Here is a 20,000-nt window from a genome sequence, read left to right as displayed (position 1 = left end):
CATTTTTTCACTCAACCGAAAATTAGATCATTTCACAAGGCACAACGTCTGAAAATTCTCCTCGGGAATTTGCATAATTTTGTTTACAAGGGTTCATACGTAATTTACAAATTTCGTTTACGGTCGTTATAGCTTGATTCTGATCGTCATACTTCACGAAAACTGAGTGCCTTTTGAGGGGTATTCTCGCTATCCACAATCATCAGACCTTAAAGTATTTATAATGGTTCAAAATCGGCCAAATTCCCATACATTCACTATAATTTAAGCCGTGTTCCCCCCACCCCTCCCCTAACCAATATGACGTCTGAAACCGTGGCAAAATCTATTTTAGTTAAAATTTTAAACTTCATGTTACTAGTACATACACGAGCAATTGAAAGATCCCTCAGTATTATTGCAGGTCGCATACTCTGGACAGTCGTGAGAAAACCCTTGGCACTCGTCGTAATCTAAATTAGGGAAAAGAAATATAATCAACGACTATGCAGCGTTCCCAAATAAATAACTATTACTGGCATACCTCAAGGGCCGTACTGTTATTTACAGGCGCTGAATTATTGTTTAGCTTCGCGCACGAAGAGTAATAGTGATTTTCCACATTTTAAAAAATATTGAGATGGTATGGAAAGAAAACAAATAACCTCCACCTCTTCTGAAGATGCGCAGGTGAATAATTAGCTTTGAAATACCTCAATTTTGCTAAACCTTCAGAGACTTGTTCCGCTCATTCAAAACCGACTTCGTCGGATAAATAAGTAAACCTCGATATTGACTTTTGTGGCTCATTTGAAGCTGGTTTACTATGTCCAACACTTCTCCAAGATCCACCATTTTGGCAGCGAATAAATGGTGTCAGTCTATTGCTGAAAAAATTTTAACTCAAACCTCGACACGAGCATGAAAGCTGCAATGCGATTGGCTTACTCCGAGAACGGAATGCAGTTCGCTTCGAACTAGCCTCGTGGGGACGAGGGGCGTTCACTTGAGCCTTTTCCTGGGAGGCCCTGAAGGAACTATGCTTTGGCTAACTGTCAGCAGTATCACTTCATGCTAAATCCGTACCTTTCTTACAGCTGTACTTATGGCAGCTTGAACAGTTCACGTCATTCCACTTGAATTTGTGATCCGTAAGTGAGCCAAGGGTGTGCACACAATCCTCATTACGGAAGTTATTGGGTTGATTCGTTGCCCAGTAATGGAAGTCAAATCGAGTTCCATCACTCCAAACGAACGTTCCTTCACTCTTTATGTCAGACAAACCAAGCCAACCATTTTCTCCGTTGTGTAAGTTTTGCAGAAAGACATTTTCTTCTTGGCTGTGAACACTGGGGAGGTTGGCTCCCAGTGCGGCACACCTGCTCTGGCTATTGCTCCAGGAATCACAGGATGATACTTTTTGGTAGCAATAACCTTTAAAATAGATCCAGTGATCAGGGCAGATGTCTGCAAAAAGAAAAAAAGATACGTCCAGAGTCGACAGGTTGATCTATAAGTTCTTTTTTTTTGAGATGAAACACCGTTTAATTTTTGTATTTTCAAAAAGAAGTTTCTCCATTTGTTTATTGCTTAACGAGAAGGATCGAATCGACAGTAATCGAGTGAAGACCTTTTTCTCTCAAGAACAAAACTAACTCGTGATCGCTTGATTTTGTCTGCAAAGGTTATAAAAATTTACTTCTAAAGAGAAACTGAGATGTTGCTGCGTGCTCTGTCTAGAACAGGCCCAACTTAACCCAGTAGGTACCTTTGACAGTTAAAGGGGCTATGTCAAGAAATTTAGCCAAATTCAGAGACTGAAAACTGACAACCAAATCAAGCGAAACGTGAAGATAACTGCTTAAAACAATGAAGGGAGGTTTAAATAAAACAGCAAATACAAAAGGAGGCAGGGATGGGCAAAATTGAAGAAAATTAAAATAGATTTTGATTGGGTTTTTTTAAAACTTTTCAGCCTGACAGTATTTAAAGTTGATCTTTGTTGTTTATAACTTTAATTATGTATGCTCGACAGACATGGTTTTGTCACGAAGCTTTGGTTTGTGCTGTTTCAAAGTTAACGTTAAGTTGTATGGTGAGAAGGGACGCGTAAATGGTAAAACGACACAAAATGAACTGCACTTCGGTGACACAGCTTGACTCTTCTAAGGTCTTATTTACCTGCTAACACCGCGTACGACACTGTTAGTGGGTCAAACCGCTGAACAAATAGCTCTTTGACGCAAATTCTGAATCTTGCGTTGCTGATGAACTTAAGGGAAAAACAAGAACAATGACCAAAAGTGACTCAAAGTGCAAAAGGCAATGCGTAAAACATCACAGCCTCGTTTTCAAGAGATTTCCATTTGCTTTGGCGTGCCCTGGATGCGAAGCTATGATTACAACATTCTTCTAATACATTAAGGACTCTTTCACCCTTTCCCCAACCACCTGCACCACTCAATTAAAAAGGGGGTATGGAACTAGAATAGCTAAATGCACTTCAAATATAACAAGTTATAAAGGATAATCCGCCGAGAAAAACCGTCTGCGAAACCGAGCCGAGAAAAAATTTCCGTCACGTCAGCTGTTAGTGATTCACCTTGCATATTCAAAGAACCAAAGCGCGAGTTTTTGTGTGGATTTCGCGCAACGCGTTGGAAAATATGAAGGAAGATGAGTTGAGAAAAGTGAGCGAATTCTTCGGGTTTAAAAGACTCAACAAGCATCAAGAGGAAGCCTTGCGATTTGTTGTTGAATCAAATGTTTTCGAGAGTCTTCCAACTGGTTACGAAACGTCTATAATATTTCGTGTAATCGTATGTGGAACAAACTCGTGAAAAGAATATTGTCATCGTTGTGTTTCGTTGGTTAACCTGTTGAAAGACCAAGTCAGCCGCTTAACATTCCTCGGAATAAGTGCAATATCAGTGTGAAAAAAAATTGCGATCAGTTGAAAAAGGTCGTTAAGGTCTGGTCAAACAACCTAAGAAAATACTTTTTGTTTCGACAGCCAATGGGGCTCTATATCTGCTTGGCACATTAATGACAATAGGTGACGTCAACGATATCTTCCCTATTGTTGGATGTAAATGTTGAGGTAGTGGCAAAACACTGTCCAACATTGCTTCACGAAAAATTCAAGTTCAAGTTGGCACTAACACTGAGACGAAAACAACTCGTAGCGTTTGTGCTACTGGAGCTGTTTATTTGAGGACGGAAATGATGGATTAATTCACACGAGGAAAAATCAAAAAATGGTTAAGAGAACTTGTAAAAAAGAGTATGTTCACTGCAAGGTAAATTAGCGTTTAGAAGATGATGAGAATGAGCACGGATCAATTTGCAGAAATTTTAAACGCTATTGAACCAGACAGTGAGCGATAGTCATTTAGAAGACTGAAACTGTCCCAAAGATATGGCCTTGCTTCATGCTTGCTTATCAAGGTTTCTGCCTGTTCAGTTCATAAACTTCCACGATGTCCCCTTGATCCTCGTCTGCCATCTTTGTTGGAAATAAAGATAGTTATTCGTGGTTGGCTAGCAGCGCGAACGTCAATCGATTCAGGACACAACTTTGTTGGAAGCGCGGCAAAACACTGCAACATTTGTTGCGTCGAGCAGATTGTTGATCACAATGTTTGATCAAAAGCAAACTCCATCCAACACTTGATCGAACAAAAGATGTTGGACGAACATCATTCAACATGGGTGACCAAACGGCCGAACAATGTTGGATCGAGCAAAGTTGGAGCGTTGAATCCTTTCTTCGATAGTTTGGCCAAGGCTTTAGCATCGGCAATTTTCTAAGGCATGTGTTCTTTGCGATTGTTATTAAAATTATGCGTGTTTGCACGTTGGCATGTAGCGTTTACATCGTATCCTCCGGTGAGTGTTCTATACCTTAATACGGCAAAAAACTAGAGTGGCTGTTTTACCCACTTCAGCTGGGAAAATCGATTGTTCTTGCTGGCTCGGTTTCGCAGACAGTTTTTCTCGACGGGTGAAACTAGAGCCAAAACAGCCGGATGCTCTCGCACGATAACTAACAAACAAAAAAAAATACAAATATCAAGAGCCAAAATATAGTGTGCAACTATTGATGTTAATGGTGTTAGATGGATGTGGGAAAGATAATTAACTTGTTACTAGGCAACGGGAAGAGGCCAACTGAAAAATCAAGTCCAAGACAGGAGCGTACGACCCTGTTTCTTTTTCAATGAAACGTGCAGTTTGGGAGAGGCACTAGTTTCGCGCGCGCGGTCATGATGCAAGGTTACTGTTCAAAAGATAGCTTGTCATGGTTAAATAATAGGCCCCTTTTCTGGGGTTTCGCGCCTGGGCTTAAAATACTAAGAAATCTTGAATTTCAACCGTAGTGAGCATTACAGGTTATCTTTGATAGGGTGTGTCCCTTAATTTTGAGCAATTGTAGGCAACCCAAAGTGCTTTTTTCCCTACTCTCTCTACCCTGGAAACCCACGAGCATTTTAAATCTATAGCGCTAAATCTATAGGTGTGTCTCTTATTTTGAGCAATTGTAGGCAGCCCAAAGTGCTTTTTTTTTCTAATCTCTCTACCCTGGAAACCCACGAGCACTTTAAATCTCTACCTCAATCCAGCTGACAATTCCGTTGCAATCTGGCGATGTATTCCCTCCTCCGCTAGAATGCTTGGCTGTAAGTATGACTGTTGGGTGGTTATTGTATGTCCGCGTAAAATTCACGTCCTTTAAATCACAAAATAAATCATCTTTGTCAACAGGTCGTCTTTACTTAAATCTCTCTCTACTTTTCATGGCGAGTCAATTGCAAAGTGCAGAGTCTTTCTGGCGAAAATAAAACAAACAAGTTTATCTCCACTAAACGGGATCAAAGCGTAAAACCCAGTACCACCGCAATCACTTTGCAGTCGAATTAAAAAATCAGATCAAGTTAGCCTGTAGATCTTTACCACATTTATAATTAAAGAGTTTCGCTTTCGACAAGGGTTACGCAGCAAAAATCCATTGAAATTCAAGGATTGTGGGTTTGTTATCGATGCTTGGTACCATGGAAACGTGTTTGGCTCGGTCTCTTTTCAGTTTTCGCATACTTTTAAACAAAGAAGAGGAATGTTTTGCTCTTGTAGTTGTTAGGCATACACGCCTCCGAGAGATTATATTTGAACTAATACAAAAGCGGCCACGTTACATCCAAATAGAATGGCTTGGAAGATGGTTATTTTGAATTGTACAGCCGCTGTACAACCGTAATCATGAGGCCCACTCAAGATGCGAATTTTCTTAACGTTCCTGTATACAGTGATTACTATTTTCCTAAAAAAACTACGTGTTTAGGGATGACGATATACAAATGAAGTCACGTTTATTGCTGCAAGAGAACTTGTACTGTTATCAGGGGGTCCTGATAACACTGCACACTGGGAAATGTGATAAATGTTCCGTTGACATGACAAGTGAGATTTGGACACTAATAAATGTAATCTGCAAAGAAATGGGCACATGGAAATGGGATTGGTAACCCCTTGCCCTCTTCTGGGCATCTTTGTTTTGTTTTTTTTAATCATTGTTACATTTACACACCTGGCAAAAAGCGAAATTGTTACTCTTGGAAGGTAAGATTCCATTTGGAAAGCTGACGTTGTTGTGCTCTGAAAATAACGGTCTGTGTATGGTCTCGAAGGCCAACCAATTCTGAAGAGAAGAACAAACAAACAAACAAGTAACTCAGTTTTTACTCGAATTTACTCCCATTACCTGTCGGAATGCAGAGAACTCATGGTTTGTATTAAGACACTCTCCCTCTTTGGATTTCCCGTTTATCTATCACACGTATATTTTTTTGTTTATAACACACGGGGCAAAATTACTGAATGCTGATTGGCTAAGACGAAAGACATTTTTTCTTAATCACGAGGGTACTTTTGGTAATCAAGAGATTCTGATTGCTTAACAGCTACTTATCCAGAGCAAGGGAAGTTACAAAAGAATCTTTTTCCAGATGAAACTACTTTTTTGTCCACATATAAAACACAATTTTTTAGCGCTATTTCTGTTGATAGCAACGATTTATTGAATTGAAATTTTAACCGAATGGGAGCGTGTTGATTGTTATTTCTTGCGGCACTGAACGGACTTCCCTTGATAATTTTGCCCTGAATGTGATAAACATGTAATCGCAATGTGCCCTCTTGCAATTAAAGATTAATTTCACTTGTATTTTAAAAGTTTTCTAAATTGCCCTCGTCGCTTCGGGATTTCAGGTAATGTTGTAAAAACTTTGAAAATACGTGTGAATTAATCCTCAATTGCTCTCGGGCCCATGCGATTACCTATACAAATTTCGGAAAAGTAGTGAAGGCTGTTAAGAGTGAGTAGACATTTCGAAACCACATTGAAAAAAGGCTACAATTTTACTGATCTGAGTAAGAGTTAACTATGATATTGGAATAGCATTAAAATGGAGGATTTATAACTTCTATCATTTTCGCCAAAGACAGTTTGTTTGAGAATCATCTATCAAGCAAAGGTCCCGTAATATTTTCGGTGAAAAAGGGACGACTACGTAATGATCCGTAATGTAAAGTTCGTCATCCGACCTGACTGCCAGAACAGAAAAGAAAATCAGCACTTGCGGATCACGTTATAAAAACAAATCATGACATCGCGTGGAATGAGGCCACTGTTCTCAGAACTAACAATAACTGGCGACAAAGGAAAATTCTTGAGGCTTGGGAAATAAACTGTGCTAAAGACCCCCTCAGCCGAGACGATGGAGCACTACTCCCCAAGGAGTATTTGCATTTGACTATTGCAGAAAAGAAAAATTGACACTAACTTTTGAATTTTAATTAGCGCTTCAGTTTATGTCTTAGCTTTCGTGTAAATTTTGTCTTTCACTTCCCCTGATGAAGGTTGTTGAATACAACCGAAACGTTGGAAAGCGTTTTTATTGTACATAATTTATATTTTAAACACCAGAGTAGCATATATTTGTTTGCCAAAGGATCCACCTGGTGAAAAACCCAGTTTTAAAATAAATATTTTGTATACAGGGCAGCTACAAACTCACTAAACGAGCTTCAATAAAGCTTTGTGGAATCCATTTTAGGTAATTCTGACAAATTTTAAGACATTCAATCGTTGGGTGTCCTTGAAGATATACTACTAAAAGTCCCTTCAAAGTCGGTCTACCCACGAGCTTGTGTCCTGCAACAGCTGGCTCCATTCAGCGTTACTAGGAAAGGACAGCTAGCGGTTTTCATGACTTTGAAAACAGTGAAAAACGCGAACGTTTTCGTGATACTGATAAAACAGGCCATTTCCGAGTTCACGTCTGCCTCCTCTTCAAAGCGAATCTAAATGCGAAGTTTTTGTTTTTGAATAAAAACTAATTACATAAGAAAAACTTCGCACTTAGACTCGCCTTAAAGAGGAGGCAGACATGAACTCGGAAAAGGCTTATTGTAACCATAAAAATTTCCGAAATGTCTAAGTTTGTTGCTGTTGTTATCGTTGTTGTTATTGTTTGTCTTGTGTGGAACAAGTACAAAAAGCTAAAAGAGGAACATTTTTCGCCATGTTCAACTAAAGAACAACATCGTTAAAACTCGGGACAGCTTATCACTAAATCACAAAATTAATATGCACTGCTCACCACAGAAATATCATCGTGAACTCCTGCAAAGTTCTGCAGTTCTCGGATACAAATCTTAAAAGAACGTGCAGATACGTCTTCTAACCAGACACTGCCTGCATCATGCTTCAGCCTTGATCTATAGTGCTCGGCTGTTACGAAGACAGTTGGTTGTGAAGAGAATTTTCCCTGATATATAACATCAAAATTAAAGGAAATATGTAAACCACACATATGCTTATTAGACAACGCAATTTGTGAGAAACATTGTTAAAAAAAATTTGCTATCCAATGGCGGATCCAGACAAAGAGCTAAGGAAGGGGGGGGGGGGGGGGGGAAGTTGTCTGCAAAACGTGCAATACATTTCAATGGGGCTTTAATTTTTAACATCCAAAAAGTAATAGGTGGGGCCCTGACCTCCGGGCCCATCCCTTGGATCCGCTATTGCTACCAATAGACCAAATGGGCTACTAAACTCCAATTTCCCGGGGTAAAGATGTTTTGTATATTGTAGCATTCATATTTAAATGATATAGAAATACCTGGAAACACCGTTGTTTTTCCAAAGAGTTTGACTTGGGTACAACATTGAGTTAGCCGATTTGGTCTATAGCATACGGAGTTAAAGAAGTTATATGGCTTATATATCATTTCCAAAATCAAAGAACCCAAAGGCTTTTATAGAATGTGCTAGGCATAAATTTTGGCAGAATTTGAGGAAACTAGCATAGATTTTGCTGATTTTTAACAAGTAGCATCGTGCTAACATAATCGGTATATATTGATAAGCCTCAGACCATTTTTGTTCCATGTTTTAGCAGCATTTACGGTTTAGTAACGGAGGGAGAGCCCTCCTAGGAGGCTGGCAGTCTGACAAGAGATGACGGGAACCAGAACTTGCTAGATGATGTTGGTCCCAGTTTGCAAAATGGCGATAGCGACGCCGCCCGATAAATTGCAGCTCTCTGCAGACCATACCAGAACCAGTAAACATACCCAGAGCCTTACGAAAAAAAAAAAAACAAAAAACAATAGAGGAAGAGCCTATGACACTGAAAAAGGTTTGCTACACGATCGTGATACAATTTTTGGACTTGTTTCGCTCATTTTGCAAAAAGAACGATTTTAAGAAAAAGTGGAATAATTTGGAAAAGCGAGCATAATTTGGGCAAAAAATGGACACTGCTAGAAGCATAATATGCCACTTTTACAAGAAAAATCTATAAAAGCCTAGCTGCAATACCACTATTGTTTTGTATGCTGAAGCATTTAAACCGGCCGCTTTCAAAATCTGTAGTGTTCTGTAGTGTTACCTTATTGTTGAAAATTGGTAGCAAATGCTTAGACTTAAAGAGACACTTCGTGTTGGATGTCAAAATTGGGCGTGCATCTAATTAGGGTCAATTCTGGACATAAGTGGCGAAATTGCGCGTACACGCACAGCCTCTTTGGTGGTTGACGAAGGATTGTCTTTAGAACTTTTAGCATGTTCAATCATTAGGTCCCTCCTCGTATAGACGCAAGAAATCCGCGGATGAAAGACATCAATGTACTTGGTTTACTTACGCTTGGCAACGTGACAGTCTGACAACTAGTTCCAGTCCACCAACGAGAAAACTTTTTCTCGCCCGCAATTCCTCCGGGAGGAGCTCCCTGATAAGCGACCCAATCCACAGTAGCAAAGCTATCTGATGGGTAATCATTTCTTCCTGCTCTGGTCACACATGCGGTGAATTGAGTACTGTTCACACTTTCAACCCAAGGAGTGGTGGCTTCGTGGACATAGGTTGGGTCAGAGTAGTTCACATGATTTACAGTAACCTGTATGAAGATCTTTTGATGAGGGTAAAATACGAACGGTTCAAATTGAATAGTTTCACACTGATCTTCTGCCCAGGAAGGGTGATTCTTGAACTGATGTCTACCTTTCTGCAAAGGAAAACCTATAAATAGAAAAGAAAAATGAAAAGAGTAAGTTGTGTATTACTCTGGTCCCAGGGGTTTTTTTAGCCGCGAGAGAGCCGCGAAGCGGCGAAGACGAGTCGCAAAGCGACGAAGAGAGAAAAAGCTCTGGTTACCTTGGACTTGAATCTCACTTTCATGCAGACGCCAGCGTAAAGATCTGACCCTCAGGCTGTTATTGGTTGATATTTGTACAAACACGCAAATCAATATGATTGGTTCGTTCGATTGGTAATACTGAGGGGAGGCGTGATGGTAACTAAGTCTCCTTCGTAAGTGAGTATAGATGAGTATAACTTCCTCTTTTGACGACGTTTGCACGTGAGCTGCATTATATTATCAGATTTGAGCAGGCATAGAGAGGCTATACGTACCACGCAACTACTACTACCTACTACCTACTACCTACTACCTACTACCTACTACTACTACTACTACTACTACTACTACTACTACTACTACTACTACTACTACTACTACTACTACTACTACTACTACTAATGATAATGATGATGATGATGATGATGATGACGGTGATGATGAGGACAAGATTCGCAAAGAATATTACAGTAGTAGTAGTAGTAGTAGTAGTAGTAGTAGTAGTAGTTGTAGTAGTAGTAGTAACAACTTATCCATGATGACTCGAGGGTTCTCGAGAAAAAGCACGCGTACGAGTGTTCCTTACATGAATGGAACCCATGAATTTTACTAGACTTTATTCTTGAATTATTCTTGAACCCTATAGTCATCTTAGGCTTTTTTTGAAGGATTTTTTTTGCAAGATATGTGATATACAGTCCTCCTCGCACGTTCTCTAGCTCCTGTTAATAAACCATGAAGACGCATACCTACCTGCACAACTTCCAGGGTGATAGTGGGTGTAGTTGGCATGCGTCTCGCAAATCTCTTTCTGCAGCAAGCACAAGTTTCTGAATGTACGACCATTAGAAGCACACATCTCTTCTTGATAAGATGGGCAGCTGCTTTCGCAAACGCAATCGCACCGTTGGGAAGATAACGCCACTGGTTTGCTTTCATACTTGCAACTTGCATTTTTGCAAGGATCGTAATCTTAAAAACACCAAAACAACAATACCAACAAGCATTAACATGCCATATGTAAATAAGTGTATAACCCGAAACTGGGACCAGAGTGTCGATAATCTGCTTAGTGCTTAGTAAGGCGGGAAGGTGTATGCACATATTGAGAGTGTGCAAGAAAGTAAAGGTTATAGTTTACATTACTTATATTATCTTTTCAGTCCTCTCTTTTCACTCACGGCATTTTAGTATGGGGCGTTGCTACAACCTTGGAAAAAAACTTGTTGGCAAAATGTGACATAGCACTCGCTATAAAATGGTCATGCCATAATTTGTCTGTATGATAAACGACTGACTTCTCCATACTTTCCCCCTTCCCCTAATCCAACGTTGGTTAAGAAACAGCCAAGGGCGTGCACAGTATTTTTCACAACATTATCTACATTGGTATGTGGAGGGGGAGGGGGAAGAGGGGTAGAAGTGGGAAGAGAGGGAAGGACCAATAGACTTTGCTTGCGAGTGCATGTCCAATGATTTTCACGCCGGAATTTTTTTCAAGAGCTTTGTCCAAGATTATAGTTATGATAAGTACCTCTCTAGAATTGATATATTCCAGAAAAGAGTATTTCGTCTTTGGTTTCTAAAGGAGGTATTAGTCGCGCACCTTTTAGAAATCTCAGATAGGAATCTATGGATACCTACGTGAGCTCTAACTAATACATAATCCCACAGATAACAACATAGCGTTTGAAACGTTTATTTATTAATAGATGTCGTTATAACTATGTTTAATATCTAAATTTATTATTTTATTTATGTCCCCAATTTAGCTAAGTTCTACCGTCACCCGGAACATTTGTTTGTCAATAGGGACGTTTTAATAGTATCTTAGACAAAGAAGACATCGAGTTGAGTCATACTGTATCAAAGTACTACTGTTCTCCTTTAAGAAAAAAAATCAAGGAAAGCTCTTCGAAACGTTACAGTTGCACTTTTTACCTCCAATAACCACATAATGAACTTCCAAATTGTCTCTCTGGCCATCAATCCCAGCATAGTCTTTGATGCACACACGAACATAAGTACGGTTAATCTCCTGTATTAAAAGTAACGTTTGAAGCAAAGTGACGTAATCCAGCAAACCAAACGTTTTCAGAGGTTTATGGTCTATTGAACCACAAAAACCAAAAAAACAATTAATATTTAAACAAAAGTAAATTGCTGAAATATGTCAAGGATCAATTTCTGCAATTTTATGATAATAAAGGATCTTACCTCCACCCAGGAGTTTAACGGACCCTTTACAGCACAGAGTGGATTGGAGTTGTTTTTAATGTCCTTTACTGCTGTTGTAAGTACGATTGGTGGTTCATAGAATGGTCCGGTAAAGTTAATAACCTGAAAGATCAAATTTAACGACCTTTGCTTAACCCTTAACTCTTTTCCCAATAGTGGACTGCAGCACATTTGGAGCGATGGGTAGCAGCTCTCATAAGGATTCTAGTTTTCTTGCTACCTAAACCTAAGAGATGTAGAAGTTGATGTGAAAACTTCGAGCTTGGAGCTTCTTGAAGCTGCTTCGCTATAATAAGTAACCCTTCGTTATTCAATTAACGCTTTGGTGACTCACAGTTTTCCCCATACAATCACCAATAACTATTGCCGCACAAAATACGTACCTTACATAATGCGTAATTGTTCTGAGCTAATGGTATCTCATAATTAGAAAACAAGATCTTGGACGACTCCTTAACTTTCCAGACCGTTGGATAATGTTCGTATGCCATCCAGTTCTGAAAAGAAAAGAAAATAATTTTTAAAAAAGCACGTGATTGTCTATGTACGCTATTGCATACCACTCTGGTAGCACAAGTCCCCGACAGCAGGCTCATTATTACTTCATGCAATTGTGTGTCTTGCATGTTCTTTTCATTAAACGAAATTGTCGCAACGGAAAAATAGTCAATAGCCTTTGCCATTGTTCCTCTTCTGAATAACATAGCAGACAGCAAATAGTATTTTTAGCATTTTATAAGATTAAGTACATTTTACCATAAAATTTTATTTATTGTATAAACACGAATGAAATACCAAGTTAGCTTTCGCACGAAAACATGATATCTCCACACGTAAAAAGATCACTGTTGCTACGGTTACATATAAAAATTGCGCCTTTCGATGCCTTTTGTGAAATGATTTGGTATTTCATTGGTGTTTACATAATAAATAGAATATTACATGGCCGCTTTAAGATACGACATTTCTCTTCTGGTGTTGAAAAATATTTCACTCGTTCGATGCGGTCGAAGAGAAATTTCGTATCTCCGCGTGGCCATGTAATATCCTCTATGTATACGAATAATTCTATTACGTGACTATAGAAATAAGTCCCATGGGATAATTCATTGCACAGCTTACTTGGAAATCTAGCGTGCCCATAAAATCTTAGCTTAGCATGGACTTGAAACCGCAATCAAATTTGTACTGTCATTTTATCTTTCTCTCTTCTAAGTTTTAAGCAATGGTTGAATAACTTGGCTTTTGCAGATCTTTACATACCACAATCAGATTGCTATGGCGGCCATCAAATGTTCTTGACTCTCTTAAGCAGACCATGAAGTGCGTCCTGGAAATACTATCAATACAAACGTTCAATGCATCCTTCTTTGGATCAGGGTTTCCGTGTTGAATAGTAGCTTGGACTTCAGGTTCTGTTGAAAAAGCCTACAGAGAAAAATAAGTGAATACGTGCGTGCAAATAGGCCATTTTGCTGCTTCGAGTTTAGTGACCAGGACTGTGAACGGCAGACTCCGAGAGGCTGAAGGTGTGCTTTGCTGCTTTTTTGAAGTCAATAATAATAATAATATAATAATAATAATAATAATAATAATAATAATAATGATGATGATGATGATGATGATGATGATAATAATAATAATAATAATAAGCTTGGGATTACCATTAGGAAAGGAGAAGGAATGGTTCAAGGGACCTTTGGCCATTGGATATGGCTCGCTTCCTTGGTGTAATGTCGGTATAACATCCACCAGAGCTAAAGCATTAAGACAATAATAATAATAATAATAATAATAATAATAATAATAATAATAATGATAATAATAATAATAATAATAATAAGACAATTAAGCATTACTAAAGAAAAAGCTAATAAAAAAAGCTAACTAATAATAGTAATGATAAAAATTTAAAATGATGATCTAAAACATATTGGTCTAAAAACGTATTGTACATAAGAAGTCTTATGTGTCAAAGAGAAAAATCAGTCAGGCGAAAGCATAAAACATTCGTTCTTAAATTATTATGTCAATCCAGCAAGTCCCTTCTCTATCTCTAAGTCATTTTCCTGTATATTTGTCTTTCTTCTCCGTGACCTTGTTCCCCTCAAACAAACTAGGGCAGTCCGGAGGATGGCGAAGGACACTTTCGTTCGAATCCATGCGATTGTTGTTGCATAGTCCTCCTGCCTCTTGGAAGAGATGAGCTCGGCAAGTCTGGAATGGTACCGCTGACACTCCTGAGACATACCTCCTGTTGTGGTAAAAACCAAGGGCGTAAAAGTGCCATTCTCGACTTCTATTATTCTGGATGCATATTTCCGCTTCTTTTCATCTTCGTGCAATTTATATATCTGTTTGGGGCTAAGCTCTTTATACGAGTCCGCATTCGGGTGACATACCCGTATATCAAAAAAGGCGGCCCGTTGTCTCTCCCAGAATCCACGGCAGTGCACATCGAGACGGGCATCTGGTGCTTTGTTTGCTCCCCTGTTGAGCTCCTCCCCGGAAAGGGGTTGTAAGGTGGGCTCAATTGCTACGTCATAGCAAACCATATCTAGTAGCTCCGCCTCCAGGTCACGTATCTCGTTATGACGTGGTATGATTACGCCGCCTCGCTGGCATATCATGGTGTGGTCCACGGTAAAGCTGCAGCCGCATACGCATACAGAGGGGCTATCTAGCCTCAGTGCATCACGAAATTCCCGCTTGCTTAGGTCAAAATTCAAGTCTTTCAGTGGTATTGCAGTAAGCCAATTAGAGGCGCCCTTTTCGCATGCCAGGTCCACGGCTCTTTGTGTCCTTACTGGGAGAGAGACCTTCAGTTCCTCTAGCTTCCCCTTATTAATAATAATAATAATAATAATAATAATAATAATAATAATAATAATAATAATAATATATTAAGGAGCTGGACACAGGTTTGACTTTGAACTATCCGAACCCGTCATGCAGCCCGCGCCAAGCACCGGATATAGAAATTCAAGGGAAGAAAGTTAAGGGTTATTTGAGGAGGACTGTGACGGAGAAGTTACAGGAATATATTGAGAGCGAGCAGTGACACGGTCGTTTTCTGTGTGCACGGTGGCAGGACGAAGATCTGAGTATGGATGAGTGTTTTGCTTGGCTATGGGAATGGCCCTCAGCACCCACCCACACGATTACCGGTATACTGGAGCTTTACGAACAGCTCACCACTACTAGAATGTATACAAAGATCAAAACAGGAACTTCACAAGGAGAGATGACGTGTAGGTTGTGCGGAGGCGCTACAGAAACTCTTGCGCATGTTCTAGCGGGATGCCCTGCTTTAGCACAGTCTAAGTACTTGGAGCGACGCAACGCTGCACTTAAGGTGTTGTTCTTTGAGGTTCGCAACGACCTGCGGATAGTGGACTCAGTAGCACCATGGTACTCGTTAGTGGCACCCAAACCAGTGTACGAATCTCCGGAAGCTCAAGCTTACTGGGATGTACCAGTGTATGACATACAAAGCAACGTCAAGGCCAACAGAGTGGACGCCAGGTTTGTGGATCACATGAGGAAACGAGTCTGGGCAGTTGAAATGAGTTGCCCCTGGTTAGACAACCATAGAAAGAAGGAGAGGGAGAAAACTGAAAAGTATGCTCCACTGCGCTAGGAATTAAGGAAGCAGTACCCTGGCTATGTCGTGGAACAGTGCAACATACTGATTGATGTGCTGGGCGGTTGGTTTAAAGATTTAGAGAAAACAATGAAGAAACTTGTGGGCGCTAGAGGAAAGGAGGTCCTCAGAAGGATGCAGAAAGCTATTGTCTCAAGTTCGCTTAACATAGCGTGGGCCTTCAAGGCCACCGTCAAATACTTTTACGAATTTTAGGAATTAGAGAGTCTTAGAGAATTTTAAGGATTGTATGTCTTTTTTTTTTGTTGCAATTATCTTATCTTATCTCATCTCATCTTTTTATTGAGACTTATGTTCCGTAAGACGACATAGGCTACGTCTTGCGCCCTATGTGCTTTTTAACATTAGAGCATCCATATGTGTGCTCTGCACAAAATAATAATAATAACAATAACAATAACAATAGCGATAACGATAACGCTGACAATAACGATAACGATAACGTTAATGATGATAATAATAAGGGTAAGGATTGCAAAGTTGGTTACTGCGCGGCTTTCTGTGCGAGAAGTCCTGAGTTCGATCCCTAGTGACCTCGCATCCTTGCTCTGACTTCTTTCCATCCTGTGTAGCTTCAGGTAGCTTTAAACACCCTTGAAAAGGAGCGCTTATTGAAAGGGGAGGGAAAGAGGAGGTGGGTGTTAAAATGAGCGCACCGTCGGCTTCCTTCAGACGTTAAATAAGGTGTACCTTTACCTAATAACAATAATTATAATGATAATAATAATAATACTTATTATTATATAATAATAATAATAATAATAATAATAATAATAACAATACTACTACTACTACTACTACTACTACTACTACTACTACTAATAATAATAATAATAATAATAATAATAATTTCGTTTGCCGCTCTCAGTATAATCCCTTTCCTCTGTTTCTGTCGTTTTGGTACCGCTTTAGTTTGTCTCATCCGATTATGTGCGTCAATGTGGTCTTATTAAAGAATATTGTTTTAGTTTAGCAGAATTGAAAAGAGTTCCAAAAGAAAAATAACAACTTATCACATTAAAGAGGATCAAAGTCGAGTTAAAGGTTAAAGGTTGGTTAAATTGACAAGCCGCTTAATTATTTTGAGTTATCTCTAATCCGATCTCGTCTCAGACGATTTTCTGGTAACGTCAATTGACAACTTAGGAAGTAATTCGCCTAATTTGAGATGACCTTTATCTTAATCTTCTTTGTTAGTGAATGCATCGCATGGAAATATCGCTAAATAATTCCACTGAGAGGCATCTTTGTCTTAAGGGCATTTCACACTGATCGAAAAATTTGGAATGAGAAGTTAGTTTCAGTCTAAGGAACGGGTCTCTACAAACTGCAACTTCAATTTAAGGGATACAGGTTTAACATAGAATTTAGCTAAAAATTGATTAAAGCACGTTCTTCAAATTTTACCTGAGAAAAAGTCACTCGGGTGCATTTTGTTCTCGCTTGTCCCTGTTGGACACATGACTGGTAGTCGATGGTGCTGTTTGAACCGGATCCTTGCCCGCCTGCCACAATACACGCCTTGAAACGGGTTGTAGAAACGTCTTCTACCCATACCAGAACGGAATCGTGGACTTGAGCTGAATCGTTTCCGTGATTAACTGACGTAAACACGCGGACAGGGATGTAACTGTTAGGGAAACGTTGACTAAAATACGCGTACTGGCACTTATAATTATCGTTGCCTGTCAACTGCATAAAAATTTTTCCATTCTCGGTCCCTGAAGAACAAAGGCAACACCATCATCATGAACAGGAGCTCTGTGAAACGGGGCCGACAATACTCATCTCTCTTCTTGGAAATATAGATTTTCAGACACTCTGTCTTAAAGGTATATAGTGTCATGGATTGTACATTAGTAAGAATCTGAAAAGCAAAGGAGACCTGTTTACCGATGGCAAACGAAAATCAATGGCGAAATTTTCTTTAAAACGGCTATTTTAGCTCACAGAAATCATTCTTACGTGTTTTTGGTTGTGCGTAACAAAGATTTAAATGAATGCCAACTTGAAAACGTCAACCCGACGTTTTCAAGTTCTCCCCTTGCATCTAACATGAACTCCGTAATAACCTAGTGTGGCTTATTTTTCTTTAAAGATTTAATCGATTTTTATCTCACTGCGGTGATCCATAAGCAGTTTAAGAGTAAAAAAGGCGCTGAAAATTGATTTAGTGAATTTATGGTCAAAGTAAAAGGGATCATTCCCATGACATTATACTCCTTCAATTTAACAACACTGCTTTTGCGTCTTAACTATTCAAGGCATACTATCTGTACTTAAGTCACATTCGTATAAATTAAAAAAGGAAAAAGAACGATAAAGTGAATTCAGTTTAAAGGTACTCGGGTTTAAAAAAAGATAATCACTTAATTAGGGGTACCAGTTGCTGGCTTCCTCATTCAAATGCATTGGAGAAACGAAATGACTAGAAATGTGATGCAAAAAATTACGTTAGCGCAAATGACGGTTCGAAACAGATTTTTAATTGATTTCTACCAGATGGTGTTTTTAAGTGATCAGGGAGATCATTGCAAAAGAAGGAAAGCAAAACAGGGGAATCAAACTGTAAGTTTCAATGTAGAAACTTAGGAAGGAAGAAATAGAGCCTAAACTCCGTTGAAAAACACGAGACTAAACAAGCGCATAACTGAAATAAATTTAGTCTCACTTTTGTTACCGTGGGAGGCGCTGTGGCCTCCGGATCGAGTGGTCCGGGTTCGGGGCCCGGCCGGGGACATTGTGTTGTGTTCTTGGGCAAGACACTTTACTCTCACGGTGCCTCTCTCCACCCAGGTGTATAAATGGGTACCGGCGAATTTAATGCTGGGGGGTAACCCTGCGATAAACTGGCATCCCATCCAGGGGGAGTAGAAATACTCCTAGTCGCTTCATGCTACAAAAACCGGAGATTAGTGCCGGCCTGGTGGGCCTTCTAGGCTTGTATGAAGACTTTACCCTACCTACCTTTGTCACCGCAGTTTGCGTTCTCTTTCTAATCAAGCTTCGTTGGCCAAAGACGAAAAGTATCTATGATTAGGAAGGAAGGGTATTCTGTTTGGTGCCTTGTTTATCAATTTACGCCAGCCCATGTGTGTCAATTGTTGGTTGCATTCCATCGAATATCAGAAACTGCCGAGAAAACAGCAACCTTCAAGATCGACAAAGACATAAGAAGGTGCTAAGATACTTATAATTTTCTTGCCAATCTTGTAGATGGCTTAGCCACGGATGAGTGTTTTCTTTGTGCATTAATGAAATACCTACAATCTTCATCATGTGAGGATAACTGGCCAATCATCTAGTTGACAATAATACCCTTTCCAGTCCCACCCTTTCTAACAACAATATCAAGAAGAAGAGTCGCGGCAGATGGCATTATCAACGTGGAATTAAAAGACTCAAAATATTCTCATTGATCGACATAACAATAATACACAGAGTCTTAAACTGCAAATAAAAAAGGAATTGGCAACTCTCCAATCAACGCCCCATTTACCTTACTAGACGTTTTGACGTAAGGAAGATGTGATCCTCGCACGTATCTCCACAATGGAAGCAACGGTATCTAATAACACATGAAAAATCCAGGCAGCCTTAACGAAAAAAGCGATTTGCATACTACTAATATCTATTTAATCAAAACATCCTACTGACCAGCAAATTAATTGGCCCTTGCAGATTTCAAACACCGTTTTTCTTGTAAACGTTTAGTTGTAAACATCAATTGGTGTTTTATTGGAAACTCAAGGCGTGTTGTTTGTGAAAAGGGGCATGTCTGTGTGAAACCCAGTGAAGTTGTGTTCTGCGTAGGGAATATTTCCTTCCATTACATTTGCCAAGTGCGTTAATTCATGATTTCATATCCACGAAATCCGGTACACTTAGAAGGCAGCTGTTTATCAATTTATGTCAGCCCATGCCTGCATGTCAATTGTAGGTCATATATGGGAGACTACGACAAAACAGCGACTTCCAAGACAAAGACAAATAGGTGCTAAGGAACTTTTGGTTTGTTGCCAATCTAGTAGATGGCTTAGTCACTGAAATTCGCGGAATGGCCTTAAAGCGAACATTATAAAGTGTTTTCTTTGTGCCGTAATGAAATCTCTGCCATCAGTTCACCGCGTGAGGTCATATATGAGAGACCCTGACAAAACAGCGACTTTGAAGAAGACAAAGACATAAGAAGGTGCTAAGGAACTTTTGGTTTGTTGCCAATCTAGGAGATGGCTTAGCCACCGAAATTCGTGGAATGCCCTTAAAGCGAACATTATAAAGTGTTTTCTTTGTGCCGTAATGAAATCTCTGCCATCAGTTCACCGCGTGAGGTCATATATGTGGGACCCCAACAAAACAGCAACCTTCAAGATCGACAAAGACATAAGAAGGTGCTAAGGAACTTTTGGTTTGTTGCCAA

The 20,000-nt window shown here is 39.5% G+C and overlaps 1 protein-coding gene across 1 annotated transcript in view; it reads right to left on the bottom strand.

Annotated features, from left to right (window-relative positions):
- Positions 1 to 20,000, bottom strand: part of LOC138031339 (uncharacterized) — a 154,314-nt gene that overhangs the window by 131,038 nt on the left and 3,276 nt on the right. The window contains exons 2-9 of the mRNA XM_068879046.1: positions 16,988 to 17,301; positions 13,180 to 13,344; positions 12,300 to 12,413; positions 11,896 to 12,018; positions 11,620 to 11,716; positions 10,432 to 10,650; positions 9,184 to 9,560; positions 7,638 to 7,805 (exon numbers count right to left, since the gene is read on the bottom strand). Coding sequence (XP_068735147.1) covers positions 7,638 to 7,805; positions 9,184 to 9,560; positions 10,432 to 10,650; positions 11,620 to 11,716; positions 11,896 to 12,018; positions 12,300 to 12,413; positions 13,180 to 13,344; positions 16,988 to 17,301 — 1,577 coding nt within the window. The remainder of the gene's footprint in view (positions 1 to 7,637; positions 7,806 to 9,183; positions 9,561 to 10,431; positions 10,651 to 11,619; positions 11,717 to 11,895; positions 12,019 to 12,299; positions 12,414 to 13,179; positions 13,345 to 16,987; positions 17,302 to 20,000) is intronic.

The sequence above is a fragment of the Montipora capricornis genome, chromosome 14 (genome assembly GCF_036669925.1).
Source record: "Montipora capricornis isolate CH-2021 chromosome 14, ASM3666992v2, whole genome shotgun sequence".
In the NCBI taxonomy this organism is placed as follows: Eukaryota; Metazoa; Cnidaria; class Anthozoa; order Scleractinia; family Acroporidae; genus Montipora; species Montipora capricornis.
Note: the sequence above shows the minus strand (reverse complement) of the source record. Positions and strands in the feature narration are given on the sequence as shown.